Genomic DNA, 17,049 nt, shown 5'->3' with positions numbered 1-17,049 from the left:
AATAGGATAGAAGCCATATTTGAAAAGATACGAATTTTTAAGAATAAGGTTGTGAATTTCCCAAAACTTAAAATACAAAACAGAAAAATCCAACAAGCACACATTTAAGAAGCTCTAACTATCCAAATCATGATAAATACTCTGAAGACAGCCATATAGTAAACCAAAGATAATGAAAAAAAATGTGAGAAGCAGCCTGTGGGGTGGGATGGAGGGTGGGACAGTACTCTTAAAGAAGCAACAATAACACTGAAAATCAGTCTTTCAGGGGAAACAGTAGATGCCTGTCAGTGGGGTATTTTCCTTAAAATTGAAGTGTATTACTTGAGAAGTAGGTAAATTATCCCTATTGTAGTGCAGAGATGCAGGAAGGACTGAAGAGCAGTGAACATTGTAAAAAAGTGGTGACTCTAAGTGAATATAGTATCTTTTGAGATTTAATGTTTATGTAGAGCTAAAATGCGTGAGTGTGTAATATCTTTTGAGGTGTAATGTTATGTAGAGCTAAAATGCATGAGTGTAATAGTACTTAAGATAATATCTTTTGAGGTTTAGTGTTTATGTAGAGCTAAAATGCATGAGTGTAATAGTACTTAAGATAATATCTTTTGAGGTTTAGTGTTTATGTAGAGCTAAAATGCATGGGTGTAATAGTACTTAAGCGGGGAAGATAGTACATGGAATTTAAGGTATTCAAAGATCTTTGTGTTAAAGGCCAATTGAGAGGTTTTTTTCTTTGTTCAATACTGATAAGTGAAGATATGTGTTATGATTTTAAGATAACCACCAAACAATAAAACAATATGAAACTGTCAAGTTAACATAAGTAAGTAAAGTAGAAAGAACTCTAGTACTCCAAAAAAAGCAAGAAAGAATAATGAAAGCAGTACCAAAACAGCAAGTCAAATAGCAGATGGTGAGATGGTTAATTTGATCCCACAGATATCAGTGATTGCATTAAATATAAATGGATTAATTATTCCAACTAGAGGCCAGAGATTGTCAGATTAGATATAAAATAGAACTAAATTGCTGCTTACAAGAGAGGCACTTAAACTATAAACATACATAAAGATTAAAAGTAAAAGGATAGAAAAAGATGTAATAAACCTTAACCAAAAAAAAAAATGGTATAGCTGAATTAATATTACATTTTAAGCATTGCTAGAGATAAAGAGGTGTATTTGACAATGTTAAAAGGATCAATTCATCAGGAAGTATACGATCCCAAATTTATAGGTATTTGATAACATAGCCTCAAAGTATATAAAATAAAATTTAGTAAAACTAAAAAAGGAACATATTTGTAATTGTAGTGGTCTATTTTAACTTACCTTGCTGAATAGCTAATAGAATAAGCAGACAAAAAATCAGTAAGGATAATGAAGATTAAAGCACCCAGAGAATGAAGTGGATGCTTTTGTGGGCATCCAGTCCTGTCTGCCCTTTAATGCCAGTTTCCCTAGGCCTATATCAAATAAGAATATAGAAGATTTTTAAAGCAGATACTTATTGGCATATATAGATAACTTCAGATTCACAAAATTTACAAAATTTGTTAATATACTGGACTAATAAAACAAAGGTCAAATTTCAAAGGATTGAAACCATAACAATCTGCCATACTGTTATGCCAGGAAACAACAAAAAGGTAACTGGAAAACACCTGTGTGGTTAAAAATTGTGTATTTCTAAATAGCCTAGAAGTTGAAAAAATTATAAAATATAATTGAATTTAATGAAGATGTTACATATTAAAACTTGTGGATGTGACTAAAACTTGTGGGATGTTACTTAGAGGAAATGTTATAGGTGTTAGGTGATACTAAGATTGCCAAGCAATGATCTAAGTATTCCTACCAATAAAATGCGAAGAGATCAGCAAATGAAACCAAAGCAAAGTAGAAAGAAGGAAATAATAAAGATAAAGGAGAATATTATATAAAAGTGAAAACAAATATACCATAGGAAAAGATGAGCGAAGTCAAAAGTAATAATTTGAAATGACTTAATAACATCGATAAACCCCTGAAGAAATTCATCCGGGAGAGACAGACAGACTGACAGACAAGGACAAAGGGGGGGACATAAAATACCAGAACTCCAGTGATACAGAGGACATGATTGTGAATCCTACACATGTTAAAAGGATAATAGGATACACTAAACAACATTATGTTCAAAGTAGACTGACCAAATGATAACCAACAAAAACTTTACAAAGCTAACACAAAGAAATACAAATCTGATTCTGTAACTATTAAAGAAATTGAATATATAATTTAAAAACCTTTCCATAAAGAATATTGTTAAGCCCATTGGTGAATTCTACCAACTGAAAAAAGACATAAATTTGACATGAATTCTTACGTGGAATAGAAAAAGAGACAAATCTCAATTCATTTTAGGGTCCAGGATAACATTGATACCAAAATCTGTCAAGAATATTCTTTGAAGTGGAAATTAAGGTCAGTATCACTCATAAACATAGACTCAAAAATTCTAAACAAATGTTAGCAAACTAAATCCAGCACGATGTATAAAAGGATGATACATCAGAACCAAGCAGATTTTTTTCCTTGTGTGTGTTAACTATAACCATCAACCAATTGAATTAATCTATTAACAAAACAAGAAAACGCATTGGATCTCAATAGAAGTATAAAAAACATTTGATAAAATTACATATCTATGTTAAAAAAACACCTTAGCATACCAAGTATAGAAGGGAACTTCCTGATAAAAAGTGTATTTACAGGAAACCTACAGATAATATCATACTTAATGGAAATGGATTGAATGCTTTCCCCCTAAGATTGAGAACAAGACAAAGATTAAGTTTTAGAGTTTTTATCATGAACATAGGCACATGAGGACATCCAAGTGGGTAGTAAACATAGGTAAGGACTTCTCACTTGTTAGTCATCAGGGAATTAAAATTAAAACCAACAAGATACCCCTTTGTATTCACCAGAATGACGAAATGAGAAAGACTAATAATACAAGTATTAGAGAGATACTGTGCACAGGAAGGTCCCATACTCCAGTGCTGGGTGCATATATTGGCACAACCACTTTAGACAGCCTTAGAAGCCTGTGTTTCTACAAACAAAATGTATATAAATGTACACCAAAAGTTTTATGCAGAAATGTTGATAAAGGCATTATTTTTTATGGCCAAAAATTGGAAATTGTAATGTCTATCAATAGGATGGTCAGTGAATAAATTCTATATAAATACTTAACAGCATTGATTCTTTAAGTGTTCTTCCCCTACCCCTATTGGTAGCCTCAGCATCACCTAGGAACTTGTTAGAAATGCAGATGTTGGACCCCAACCTCCATCTACTTATTAAGGAATTCTGGCATGGGGCCTAGCAGTCTGTTTTAACAAGCCCTTCATGTGATTCTATTGTACATGAAAGTTGGAGAACTAATGCTCTGTAGTGGATTGGTATACTTTTTCTGTAAAAGACCAGGTTAATAAGTCTTTTAGGGTTTGGGGGCCATATGGTCTCAACTCTGCTGTTATACTGAAAAGCAGCCATAGATAATGAATGCATGAATGAGTGAATATAGTGTTCCACAACCCATGCCTGAATGAATTTTAGATGCATCTTACAACGTGGGTATGTCTCTGAAACATAATGTTGAGTGAGAAAAAAAATCAGATGAAAAGAATATGTATTGTATGGTTCCATTTGTGTAATATTTTTAAATACATGAATCTTTATCAGTGGTATTAGAAGCCAGATAATAGTTGACTTAAGGCAAGAGGATCAGAATCCTCATTGTGAAGAGGAGGGGATAAGGAGGGATTTTGGACTACTGGTGATCTCTGTAAAAATTTGCTTGTGCTGTCTTACTGTGCTTGTTAGTCATGCTACAAAAAAGAAGAAATTGGAAAACCTTTCTTTTCACCCCTTGGGGGTTACCCTTATATAGCCATTACTTCCCTGTGAAATTATTAAAAGGAAAGAGTTAAGCATTTAGCTATCCCAGTTAGAGTAGTTATTGTTATTGAACCATGCTAGGTCCATTTTTCTTTATGGGATAACAGTAATACAGAAAAAATTACAAAATTACAAAATCACTATTTCACAAAACCCCCATGCTTAGTCCTGATGGCTTAGAGTCGTGAAGGAAATCAGGCTTCATTTTATGTTTTTCCTTAGTGCAGTCATTAGATAGTGTGGCTAAAAGAAATCCAGCCCTAAATTTTGGTCTGAGTGGTATCACATATAGGATTCTAACCAAAAAATTTGGCTGCATGTACTATTTAAGGAAAACATATGTACATTGTATCAAGATTTTATACAACTAAAATTATGTATTATTTCATTGTGTCAATTTGTGATTTAAAAGAAAAGTTTCGACTATTCTTCTAAGCCTGGTAAAAGCTTTTCAGTTATTATCATATGCCTATCATTTTCTGCAAGATGAATAAATTACTAATTTGTTATTTCCCAGGAGGAATACAGAACTGAAGGTATCAGCTGGCATACTATAGATTATATTGATAATACCTGTTGCATAAATCTTATTAGCAAAAAACCAACAGGACTGCTCCATCTTTTGGATGAAGAAAGCAAGTGAGTAGTATGATTCTTTTCAATTTTGGTATTGGCCATTTGGGCTTTTCAGTCTTCTTAAGTTCTAAACTTTTATAAAATAAAGAACCAAAGTTTCCCTTGTCATTGTGTGTGTGTGTGTGTTTCTAGGAAAATTAGATGGACTTCACTATTTTTTCCTTGATTTTTTCTACAAACTCACTTTTGTTGTATTTGTTGGTTTAATTTTTTTGTTGTTGCATGTACCTCTCTTCTTAAATTGAGTTTTATATGAGATGTGTTAGTTTTCATGTTTAGCAGAAAAGAATATCATTATAGTTTAGTGCTATCTGTCATGGCTGTGCAGGTGTTAAGTGGCAACATAGGCTAAAGATTGTCATCCCTTGTTAGCACTGTTTAATATACCAAACATATATAAGCTTCAGAAATAAGACTTCATATAACATCCTCTAGAGTGTTCTCAGTGCTCTCTTTATAGTTAAGATATCCTAAGAAATGGCAAATCTAGAATTGGAGAAATGAAGTGATGGAGAGTAAGTTTTCTATGATTCTTCAGTAAAATATTTAGAAATTAAATCAGGTCACTTGATTTCTAGCTTAATATTATACCCCTTAAACTAGAATATATAAAGTATTGGGGATTTACTATCATAGGTAGGATGACCATTTATCAGGTTTGTGTGGGGTAGTCAGTTTAGTTATTAAAGGTGCCTACTTTTACTTTGAGAATGTCCTGGTTTGTATAGTAAGTTATATGTCTCTATTAATATGCCATAGACACACAGAATTGCTCCATAGAAATATAAAGTAATACGGCAGAATGCATACTAAATTGGAGAAGAGAATGCTAACAGTTACATCTACCTACTCTATCACTAGTCTGTTTCTGTTCATCTAAATTAATTAAAATAGTTAATTTTAATTTTATGTCCAACATTGTGTGTAAGTTTCTTGTATTGTTTTCTATTCCCTGAAACATATATTATCTCTTAGAAGGTTAGTGCTTCTTAACTCTGCTTGCATACCTTACTTCTGGTGTATTTTATTTTCTGAGGCTTCATGGGTGATTTTGATATTCAGTGTTGAGAGCCATTGTGGTTGACAGTGAAATAATAAGCAGTTCTCTTTTAAGTATTTTGTGGTAATTAAAAAAGTATAAGCAATTTGAGAGAAAGATCATATAGATAGTGAATGATGGTCTTAAGATTCAAACTCTCCACATATTTCTGACTAAATTCTGCTTTGAAGTATTGTCTTGTATTACTTCCCAATAATACTTGGTCTGTAGAGCCAGTTCAGGGTTGTAGCCCGTTTCTGTTAACTATCCTTGACAAATCTCTCAATGTTCTTGGTCCTCAATTTTCTTGCATACAAAAAAGAAATGATGATGATAAATGATAATGCTATTTACTATATCTTAAGGTGATTGTGAGTAGCAAAGTGAGATAGTGGATATATAAATAAAACATGAATAGAGCAAAGGGGTGTTTTCTGGCCTGTCATTCTTTAAGCAAAATTTCAGTGAGTGCTATAGTATTGTGTATCAATGATACTTCAATTTAACAAAAAGAAATAAAACTTCATTTAATGAACATCTTACTATAAAAAAGAACTGTATTCCTCTGGCCAGTTGCTACCTCATGTAGATATAAATATTGCCCAGTGAAGAGAGTGTTACCTCTGTTGTTACCCAAAAACTTCTGGGGTTAAGCCACATGGCCAGAAATTACATAGAGGGAGGCAGATTTTGGTTCAACCTAAGGAAGAACTTTCTGATCATTAGAGTTGATTAGCGTCTGCTTCATAAAGTAAAATTTCTCATTATAGTAATTATTTGCTATCATCTGTCAGGTTATTGTTGTGGGTAGGAGACTATGGACTGAATAATCTCTCAGTCATCCCTTCAGTTATGCTTCTATATTCAGTCTTGAATATATAAAAAATTTTTAATAAACCATAATGATATTTTCCTCACTTTATGAGCCAGTTCTATTAACTCCCCTTCTACATGGACACCTGTAACATTCCAGAGGATGCAGAGGTATGAAATATTTTTCCTCTGCCATGTATCTATAAAGACAGGTTAAAAATAAGTTAGACTTAGGAAGAGCTATTTTGGGAACCACTAGACTGAGTATATTTCTAAAAACTATTTTGTTCTATAGGGAATATATAACAGGAGGTATATCCTTATTGGTGTTCCTGCTTCATTCAGTGTGTTTGTAGTGCTTTAGGTACATAGGTTTGAAGTCACAAGTTCTGTTTAATCTTATCACTGCTCTCTACTGCCTCTTGACCTTGGGCAGATTATTTAAACTAGATTCTGAACGATGCAGTGTGGAATTTAGAAAGAAGGAATAGTGTGTGAGCAAAGTTAGGTATCAGCAGGATGTGAGGAGTGTTACCAGTCTCTCCTGTAGTACTCAAGGTGTGATCAGCTGACAGCAGCTGTGGCAGCATTAAAATACAGAATCTCAGACTTCTTGAATCAGTATCTGCATTTTAACAAACTGTTGTTAAGATCAGAGTGTTCGTTTAGAGCAGCATTTTGTCAGTCATGCCTATTCATAACGGTGATGCATCCCTACTCTAGTATCAGTTCAGTGCGATCACAGGAGGTGGGACCGAAGCATTGGTATTGTAGAAAGTTCCACATGTAGTTTTTATATACATAGAAACACTAATCTAAGGCTACTCTTGCAGATAGCCTTTTGGGAACTTAGATAAAGTGCTTTGAAATGCAAGGTGATTGCTGATTTCTAAGCTTGATCACATGGAATATATCCACAAAACTTTGTTGAATGCAGGACATGGAGAGGGCTTTTCCTTTCCAACTTTCCTTGTTTGAAATAAAAATTGTTCTCATATCTGTCCTGTTTCCTTTGAAAATGTCTTTTCTCCACTCGAAAGAGAAAAATAAATCACAAGCTTTTCAGTTACTCAGAGGATTTGCCTAGAGACAATGCAGTGAGCATCCTTCCTGAAGAAAAGCATTCTGCTGTGAGGTAGTGAGGCACAAGTTTGCAGAGGTTGGGTTGATCTAGGCTTAGGAGCTTGGATTCCATTTGTTTGCCTTGATGATCCATAAGTTTTCCCAAGTAGGGAGACACATGACTAACACTATTGTAGGAAAATTTATTATTGGTTTGGTGACTGGAAGAATGTAAGATTAGAATCATTGAGATTATTATAGAGGCTGTTTCTGTACTCTCTGAAATTGTAAAAGTTGTAGTCTATTCTAGATGGCTTTAGACTTCTGGAATGGATAGGAAGAGCTAGATGGTGGAGGTGTTTTGAGGAAGGGATAGTATTTGAATGCAAAACTGGATCTAGGTGACTAGGAAAATGGCATGCTGGCAGCATTAAAAAGTTGATGTCATTTATGTTATACCTATAGAATGCCAGCTAGTGTTAGATGTTTTTACCAGTGTTATTTAATGTATCAGCACATTGACACTTCATTGTACTCACTTTACGGATTAGAAAACCAATTCTTTTTTTTTTAATTGAAGTATAGTTTATATACAATATTATATTGGCTTCAAGTATACAACAGTGATTTGACAGTTATCTACATTATTAAATGCTCATATCAATTAGTCACTGTGCGTGTAGAAAGATGTTACAGAACTACTGACTATATTTGCTATGCTGTACTTTCATCACCATGACTAATTTATATTATAATTGAGATTCTGTGCCTCTTTATCCCCTTTACATTTCTTAAAGAAGGTTACCTAGCTTGCCCAAGGTCACAGACAGAACTGGTAATGCAAACTATGACTATCTAACACCAAAGGCCATTCTCCTTCTTGACCAATACTTATGTAATTGAATATTTTTGTTGTAATTTTGCAATCACTTTTACACATGATTCAGCAAATTTACAACCTTATGTCACATTATTTCTTATTATTTCAGCTACTGTTAAACTATTCTCTGAAAGGTATTTGCTCTCTCCTTTTTCTGTCAGTGATATTTCCTGATATTCCTGTTTGTAACTCCATCCAAACCTTCAACACCTAGCCAATAATTATCTTATATCCTCGTTGAACTTTTCCATTACTTCTAACTACTAGTGATAATTTTTTTCTTTTCTGAACTTTTATGTTTCTATGTTTGTTTTATGTAATTACTTCTTAATAAATATTATTTATTGATTTCTGGATATGAAATGCTCATCAATAAGTATAAGCCCATTGATACATATTTGAAATAATAACATATATAAAAATTTGTAGTAACTGGTGTAAGACAATTACTACCTAATTTATACATGAAGAAATAGGAAAACAAGAAATGATTATGGATTTAAAGAACCTGTCTAAATTGAGAGATCATTTCCATTTTGGAAGTTGTTGGCCCCAAACAATATATGGTTTGGTTTTAATTTTCCTATGGGTTTTACAGTAGTGCATAAAATGCAACCTAAACTAAAACCTAAAGACCTGAGTTAATTTTTCAGTTCTGCTACTTGCAGAGTTTGGGCAAAAGTGAGTTTGGTCAAATCATGACTTTTGATCCCTCATCTACAAAATAGGAGTGCCAGTTCTTGGTACACTCACTAAAAAGTAGTATACTCACTAGAAGAATCAGATTAAGTAATATAAGTGAAAACTTTGTAATTTACTAAATGTGTTAGATGGCAATTATATTATACAGTGTTTTTTAAAAAATGACTATTAACTGCTATATATATATTTTTAACATTTTTGTTTTTATTTTAATTCAGCTTTCCACAGGCTACAAATCAAACATTGCTAGACAAATTTAAGCATCAACATGAAGAGAATTCTTACATTGAATTTCCAGCTGTGATGGAGCCTGCTTTCATTATAAAACATTATGCTGGGAAAGTAAAATATGGAGTGAAGGTCAGTAAATTTCTCAGTGAATATGCTTAGGGTAGAGGTGTATTCTTAACTATATTAACATCCCTGTCACACTAACCTCTTTGTAGTTTGTGGAGGCTCTTGACTGGTCACAGAGATATTTTGTGAGGATACTACTAAGATTCAGATTCTACCTTGCAATATATTACTGTCTTAGGTGATGTTTCTGTTGGTTTCCTCCTATAGATAAAGCTGATGTCAGTTTATTCTTCTTAGATCTGAAAAAAATAGCATCAGTTAGCTTATCTGTGTAGTCTGTTGAATTTTCCTCTTCTCTACATCCCTGAGGGCTAACAGAAATCTTCATACACCATTAGGAATTTGTGAGCTTGCACTCCTAATGAATATATTGAAATTCTTAACTCTTGTGGAAGGGAATCTTCATAATTTTGTCCATATGGTATTTGTAATTGGTGAATGCATTATCCTTCAACCACTTGATGTTTTAGCCTGCCATTTAAGACAATTTCCCAGGCAAGGCAGTGGCAGTTTGGAGAATAGGGGAACAATATGTTTTCTCTTGTGTCGTGAGGTAACAGTCAAAATTAAGATTGTTCATTCATTATTGATTGACATAGTCACATGTTTAAGAAGTGTTTATTAAACACAGAGCATGTGTCAGACCCTGTGTTTTGTTTTTGGAATGATCTAGTGATAAACTAGACAGATATGCTCCTGGCTGTCTATATAATATATATACGTGTACGTGTATGTATATTATGTATACATATATACATATATCTGTGTGTAAATATAGGTAAATGGGGCTATGTGCTATAAATAAATGAATGCATTCTATGAGAAAAAGTAGTGAAATAGTGGATTTTGAATTTGTAGATCCATGAACACCTCCCTGAGAAACTTAAATTTTGAGAGATGACCTGAAGTAAATGTTACCTTGGTGAGGAGTAGGGATGATGACTATTCTAGGCCATGAGGGAGGAAAGAATTTAGTATGTTAAAATAATTGAAAACAGGCCAGTGTTAGTAGATTAAAGTGACTAAGGGAGATAGTAGCATGAAATGAATTCAGAGAATGGACAGCAAGTTAATTCTTAGATCTTCTAGACAAGTTACATGAGTTTGGTTTTTGTTGAAATTATAGGATGCTATGAGATTTTAAGCAGAGGATATGATTTGTGTTTTTAAAAGATTTTTTCATAATTTTGAGGAGAACAATAGTGGAAAATGAGAATGGAAGCTGGGAAACCAATTAGGTATCTTTTTAAAATAGTTAAGGTGAAATATTAAGTTAAACTAAACCACAGGGGTGGCACTATAGATGGAACAGGTCTGGATAATTATGACTATATTTTGAAGGTCTTATCAGTAAATTGCTGGTTTCTAGGTAAGTATGTGACTTATCGCTATAGCTGATACATGAATTTGAGGTGCCATTTCCTGAGACAGAAATGACAGGAAGGAAAATATTTTAGAACAAACATTAAGAATAACAGAAAGTAGAATGGTGGTTACCAGGGGTTGAGATGTGGGGGAGTTCAGGAGATGTTGGGCAAAGGATACAAACTTGCAGTTCAAAGTTGAGTAAGTTTTGGAGGTCTGGTGCACAGCATTGTAATTATACTTAACATTGTGATTGTAGCATTGTCTTCAAAGTTGTTAAGTGACCAGATCTCAAATGTTTTCATCACTAAAAAGAAAATGATAATTATATGACCTAATGGAGGTATTATCTAACAATAGTGGTAAATCATATGGCAATATATAAATGAATCAATTCAACATGTTGTATACCTTAAGCAATGATATATGTAAATTATATCCAAATTTTTAAAAAAGATTTTAAAAACACATTTAAAAAAAAACAAAAAAACTTGAGCTGTAAGATGATATAGTGAGGTACATAAAGTACATGAATCTAAAGTCTACAGATTTCTTTCATACCCCTTCTCAGAACATATTTCCTCCCTCAGAGATAAGCACTATCCTTATTTATATTTATTTTTATTTTGGAATTGTTAATGTACAATTACTTGAACATTATGGTTATTAGACTCCCCCTATTATAAAGTCCCCACCACATACCCCATTACAGTCACTGCCCATCTGCTTAGTAAGATGCTATAGAATCACTACTTGTCTTCTCTATGTTATACTGCCTTCACTGTGTCCCCCTCCCTACATTATACGTGCTAATCATAATGCCCCCCTATCCCCCTTATCCCTCCCTTCCCACCCATCCTCCCCAATCCCTTTCCCTTTGGCAACTGTTAGTCCATTCTTGGGTTCTGTGAGTCTGCTGCTGTTTTGTTCCTTCAGTTTTTTCTTTGTTCTTATACTCTACATATGAGTGTAATCATTTGGTACTTGTCTTTCTCTGCATGGCTTATTTCACTGAGCATAATACCCTCTAGCTCCATCCATGTTGTTGCAAATGGTAGGATTTGTTTTCTTCTTATGGCTGAATAATATTCCATTGTGTATATGTACCATATCTTCTTTATCCATTCATCTGCTGATGGGCACTTAGGTTGCTTCCATTTCTTGGCTATTGTAAAAAATGCTGTGATAAACATAGGGGTACATATGTCTTTTTGAAACTGGACTCCTGCAATCTTAGGGTAAATTCCAAGGAGTGGGATTCCTGGGTCAAATGGTATTTCTATTTTGAGTTTTTTGAGGAACCTCCATACTGCTTTCCACAGTGGTTGAACTAGTTTACATTCCCACCAGCAGTGTAGGAGGGTTCCCCTTTCTCCGCATCCTCGCCAGCATTTGTTGTTCTCAATCTTTTCGATGCTGGCCATCCTTACTGGTGTGAGGTGATATCTCATTGTGAATTTAATTTGCATTTCCCTGATGATTAGTGATGTGGAGCATCTTTTCATGTGTCTGTTGGCCATCTGAAATTCTTCTTTGGAGAAATGTATGTTCAGATCTTCTGTCCATTTTTTAATTGGCTTATTTGCTTTTTGTTTGTTGAGGTCTATGAGCTCTATATATAATTTGGATGTCAACCCCTTATCGGATATGTCATTTTTGAATATATTCTCCCATACTGTAGGGTATCTTTTTGTTCTACTGTTAGTGTCCTTTGCTGTACAGAATGTTTTTAGTTTGATATAGTTGCACTTGTTCATTTTTGCTTTTGTTTCCCTTGCCCGGGGAGATATGTTCATGAAGAAGTTGCTCATGTTTATGTCCAAGAGATTTTTGCCTATATTTTTTCCTAAGAGTTTTATGGTTTCATGACTTACATTGAGGTCTTTGAGCCATTTTGAGTGTACTTTTGTGTATGGGGTTAGACAATAATACAGTTTCATTCTCTTACATGTAGCTGTCTAGTTTTGCCAACACCAGCTGTTGAAGAGGCTGTCATTTCCCCATTGTATATCCATGGCTCCTTTATCATATATTAATTGACCATACATGCTTGGGTTTATATCTGGGCTCTCTAGTCTTTTCCATTGGTCTATGGGTCTATTCTTATGCCAATACCAAATTGTCTTCATTGCTGTGGCGTTGCAGTATGGCTTGAAGTCAGGGAGCGTAATTCCGCCCACTTTATTCTTCCTTCTCAGGATTGCTTTGGCTATTCGGGGTCTTTGTGGTTCCATATGAATGTTAGAACTATTTGCTCTAGTTCATTGAAGGATGCTGTTGGTGTTTTGATAGGGATTGCATTGAATCTGTAGATTGCTTTAGATAGGATGGCCGTTTTGACAATATTAATTCTTCCTATCCATGAGCATGGGATGTGTTTCCATTTATTAGTTTCTTCTTTAATTTCTCTCATGAGTGTTTTTTAGTTTTCAGAGTATAAGTCTTTCACCTCCTTGGGTAGGTTTATTCCTAGGTATTTTATTCTTTTGGATGCAATTGTGAGTGGAATTGTTTTTCTGAATTCTCTTTGTGCTAGTTCATCATTAGTGTATAGGAATGCAACAGATTTCTCTGTATTAATTTTGTATCCCCCAAGTTTGCTGAATTCAGATATTATATCTAGTAGTTTTGGAGTGGATTCTTTGGGGCTTTTTATGTACAATATCATGTCATCTGCAAACAGGGACAGTTTAACTTCTTTCTTGCCAATTTGGATGCCTTTTATTTCTTTGTGTTGTCTGATTGCCGTGGCTAGGACCTCCAGAACTATGTTGAATAAAAGTGGGGAGAGTGGGCATCCTTGTCTTGTTCCTGATCTTAAAGGAAAAGCTTTCAGCTTCTCACTGTTAAGTATAATGTTGGTTGTGGGTTTGTCATATATGACCTTTATTATGTTGAGGTACTTGCCCTCTGTACCCATTTTGTTGAGAGTTTTTATCATGAATGGATATTGAATTTTGTTGAATGTTTTTTCAGCATCTATGGAGATGATCATGTGGTTTTTGTCCTTCTTTTTGTTGATGTGATGGATGATGTGGATGGATTTCTGAATGTTCTACCATCCTTGTGTACCTGAGATGAATCCCACTTTATCATGATGGGTGATCTTTTTTACGTATTTTTGAATTCGGTTTGCTTATATTTTGTTGAGTATTTTTGCATCTATGTTCATGAGGGATATTGGTCTGTAATTTTCCTTTTTTGTGGTGTCTTTGCCTGGTTTGGTGTTAGAGTTATGTTGGCCTTGTAGAATGAGTTTGGGAGTATTCCCTCCTCTTCTACTTTTTGGAAAACTTTAAGGTGGATGGGTATTAAGTCTTCACTAAATGTTTGATACAATTCAGTAGTGAAACCATCTGTTCCAGGCGTTTTTTTCTTAGGTAGTTTTTGATTACCAATTCAATGTCTTTGCTGGTAATTGGTCTATTCAGATTTTCTGTTTCTTCCTGGGTCAGCCTTAGAACGTTGTATTTTTCTAGAAACTTGTCCCTTTCTTCTAGGTTATCCAGTTTGTTACCATACAGTTTTTCATAGTATTCTCTAATAATCCTTTGTATTTCTGTGGTGTCCGTAGTGATTTTTCTTTTCTTATTTCTGATTCTGTTTACATGTGTAGACTTTCTTTTTTTTCTTGGTAAGTCTGGCTAGGGGTTTATCTGTTTTGTTTATTTTCTGGAAGAACCAGCTCCTGCTTTCTTTCATTGATTGTTTCTATTGTTTTATTCTTCTCAATTTTATTTATTTCTGCTTTAATCTTTATTATGTCCCTCCTTCTACTGACCTGGGCCTCATTTGTTTCCTTTTCTAGTTTCATTAATTGTGAGTTTAGACTCTTCATTGGGATTGTTCTTCTTTCCTGAGGTAGGCCTGTATTGCAACATACTTCCCTCTTCTTATGGCCTTCGGTGCGTCCCACAGATTTTGTGGTGTTGAATTATTGTTGTCATTTGTCTCCATATATTGTTTGATCTCTGTTTTTATTTTGTTATTGATCCATTGATTATTAAGCCTCCATGTGTTTGTGGGTTTTTCGTTTTGTGTAGTTTATTTCTAGTTTCATAACTTTGTCATCTGAGAGGCTGGTTGGTACAATTTCAGTCTTTTTGAATTTACTGAGGTTCTTTTTGTGGCCTAGTATATGATCTTTTCTTTAAAATCTTCCATGTGCAGTTGAGAAGAATGTGTATCCTATCGCTTTTGGATGGCGTGTTCTATAGGTGTCCGTTAGGCCCATCTGTTCTAATACGTTGTTTAGTACTTCTGTCTCTTTACTTATTTTTTGTTGGGTTGATCTGTCCTTTGGAGTGAGTGGTGTGTTGAAGTCTCTAAAATGAATTCATTACATTCTATTTCCCCCTTTAATTCTGTTAATATTTGTTTCACATATGTAGGTGTTACTGTGTTGAGTGCATAGATATTTATAATAGTTATATTCTCCTGTTGGACTGACTGCTTTATCTTTATGTAATGTCCTTGTCTCCTGTGACTTTCTTTGTTTTGTAGTCTATTTTGTCTGGTAGAAGTACTGCAACTCCTGCTTTTTTCTCATTATTACTTGCATGAAATATCTTTTTCTGTCCCTTCACTTATTCTGTGTATGTCTTTGGATTTGAAGTGAGTCTGTTGTAGGCAGCATATAGATGGGTCCTGTTTTTTTATCCATTCAGTGACTCTATGTCTTTTGATTGGTGTATTGAGACCATTTACATTTAGCGTGATCATCAAGAGGTATATACATATTGCCATTGCAGGCTTTAGATTCGTGGTTACCAAAGGGTAATTCCCTTACTCTCTAACAGCCTAATTTAACTCACTTCATTTGCTATTACAAACACAACCTAAAGGTTCTTTTTTTTTCCTTCTTTTTCTTCATCTTCAATTCTTTGTGTGTTATGAATCATATTCTGTACTCTTTGTACCTTGGGTGACATCTATTTAGCCTTAGGAATACTTCCATATATAGGAGTCCCTCCAAAATGCACTATAGAGGTGGTTTTTGGGAGGTTAATTCTCTCAGCTTTTGCTTATCTGAAAATTGTTTAATCCCTCTATCAAATTAAATGATAACCTTGCTGGGTAGAGTATTCTTGGTTCAAGGCCCTTCTGCTTCATTGCATTAAATATATCATGCCACTCCCTTCTGGCCTGTAAGGTTTCTTTTGAGAAATCTTATGATAGCCTGATGGGTTTTCCTTTGTATGTGATCTTTTTTCTCTCTAAGTGGTTTTTAAAGTCTGTCTTTATCCTTCATCTTTGCCATTTTAGTTATATGTGTGCTCATGTTGTCCTCCTTGGGTCCCTTGTGTTGGGAGATCTGTGCACCTCCATGGCCTGAGAGACAATCTCCTTCTCCAGATTGGGGAAGTTTTCTGCAATTCCCTCCTCAGTGGCCCTTTCTATCCCTTTTTCTCTCTCTTCTTCTTCTGGTACCCCTATTTTGCAAATAATGTTCAGTTTCGATTGGTCACACAGTTGTCTCAATATTCTTTCATTTTCAGAGATTATTTTTTTCTCTCTGTGCCTCAGCTTCTTTGTATTCCTCTTTTCTAATTTTTGTTCCATTTACTGTCTCTTCTACTACATCTAATCTGCTTTAAATCCCTCCATTGTATGTTTCATTTCAGATATGGAATTTCTTAATGATTGAATCTCCGACTTAAAGTCATTCCTGCATTCTTGAATGTTTTTCTGTACCTCCATAAGCATTTTAGTGATTTTAATTTTGAACTCTCTTTCAGGAAGATTGGTGAGTTCAGTTTCATTTGGTCTTTTTTCTGGGGTTTCTGAGATTTTGGTCTGAACCAGGTGCTTTTGACATTTTGTGTTTCTATGTGGTGCCCTTCAGTGCCCAGAAGCTGCAGTTTCTGGAGCTGCTCAACCCCTAGAGTGAGGTTGGGGGGTCATATGGGAGTGGAGCTGGTGCCTCCAGTGAGGAAAGATCTCTTTCCTGATACCCGTCTGTGGTGCCTGTCTCCAGTGTCTGAGCCAGTGGGCGGAGCACACAGAGGTAGGCCTCTGTACTTTGTGTCTCTGGATTTTGTAGGCAGGGCCTCCCTCTGGCTGGTGGTTTGCAATCTGATGCCGGCAGGCCAGGAGGAAGGCTCTGCCGGCTGTGCGTCACAGTGGGGGTCCTCGGAGCTGAGTAGCCAGCCAGGGGGATAGAGCGCCTGATGCTCCTGAAAGCTCCCAACCTGCTGGGCAGAACGTGCCCAGACAACCTTGTCCACCTCTCCCTTCTCCTG

General features: G+C 34.8%; 1 protein-coding gene across 8 annotated transcripts in view; it reads left to right on the top strand.

The window, feature by feature from the left end:
* Nucleotides 1–17,049, top strand: part of MYO9A (myosin IXA) — a 358,540-nt gene that overhangs the window by 145,526 nt on the left and 195,965 nt on the right. For all 8 annotated transcript variants that reach the window (XM_057488942.1, XM_057488943.1, XM_057488944.1 and 5 more), the window contains 2 exons: nucleotides 4,471–4,592; nucleotides 9,304–9,445. In XM_057488942.1, coding sequence (XP_057344925.1) covers nucleotides 4,471–4,592; nucleotides 9,304–9,445 — 264 coding nt within the window. The remainder of the gene's footprint in view (nucleotides 1–4,470; nucleotides 4,593–9,303; nucleotides 9,446–17,049) is intronic.

This window comes from Manis pentadactyla, chromosome 11 (assembly GCF_030020395.1).
Source record: "Manis pentadactyla isolate mManPen7 chromosome 11, mManPen7.hap1, whole genome shotgun sequence".
Classification (NCBI taxonomy): domain Eukaryota; kingdom Metazoa; phylum Chordata; class Mammalia; order Pholidota; family Manidae; genus Manis; species Manis pentadactyla.
The sequence above is the reverse complement of the archived record's forward strand: the minus strand, read 5'-3'. Positions and strand labels throughout refer to the sequence as shown.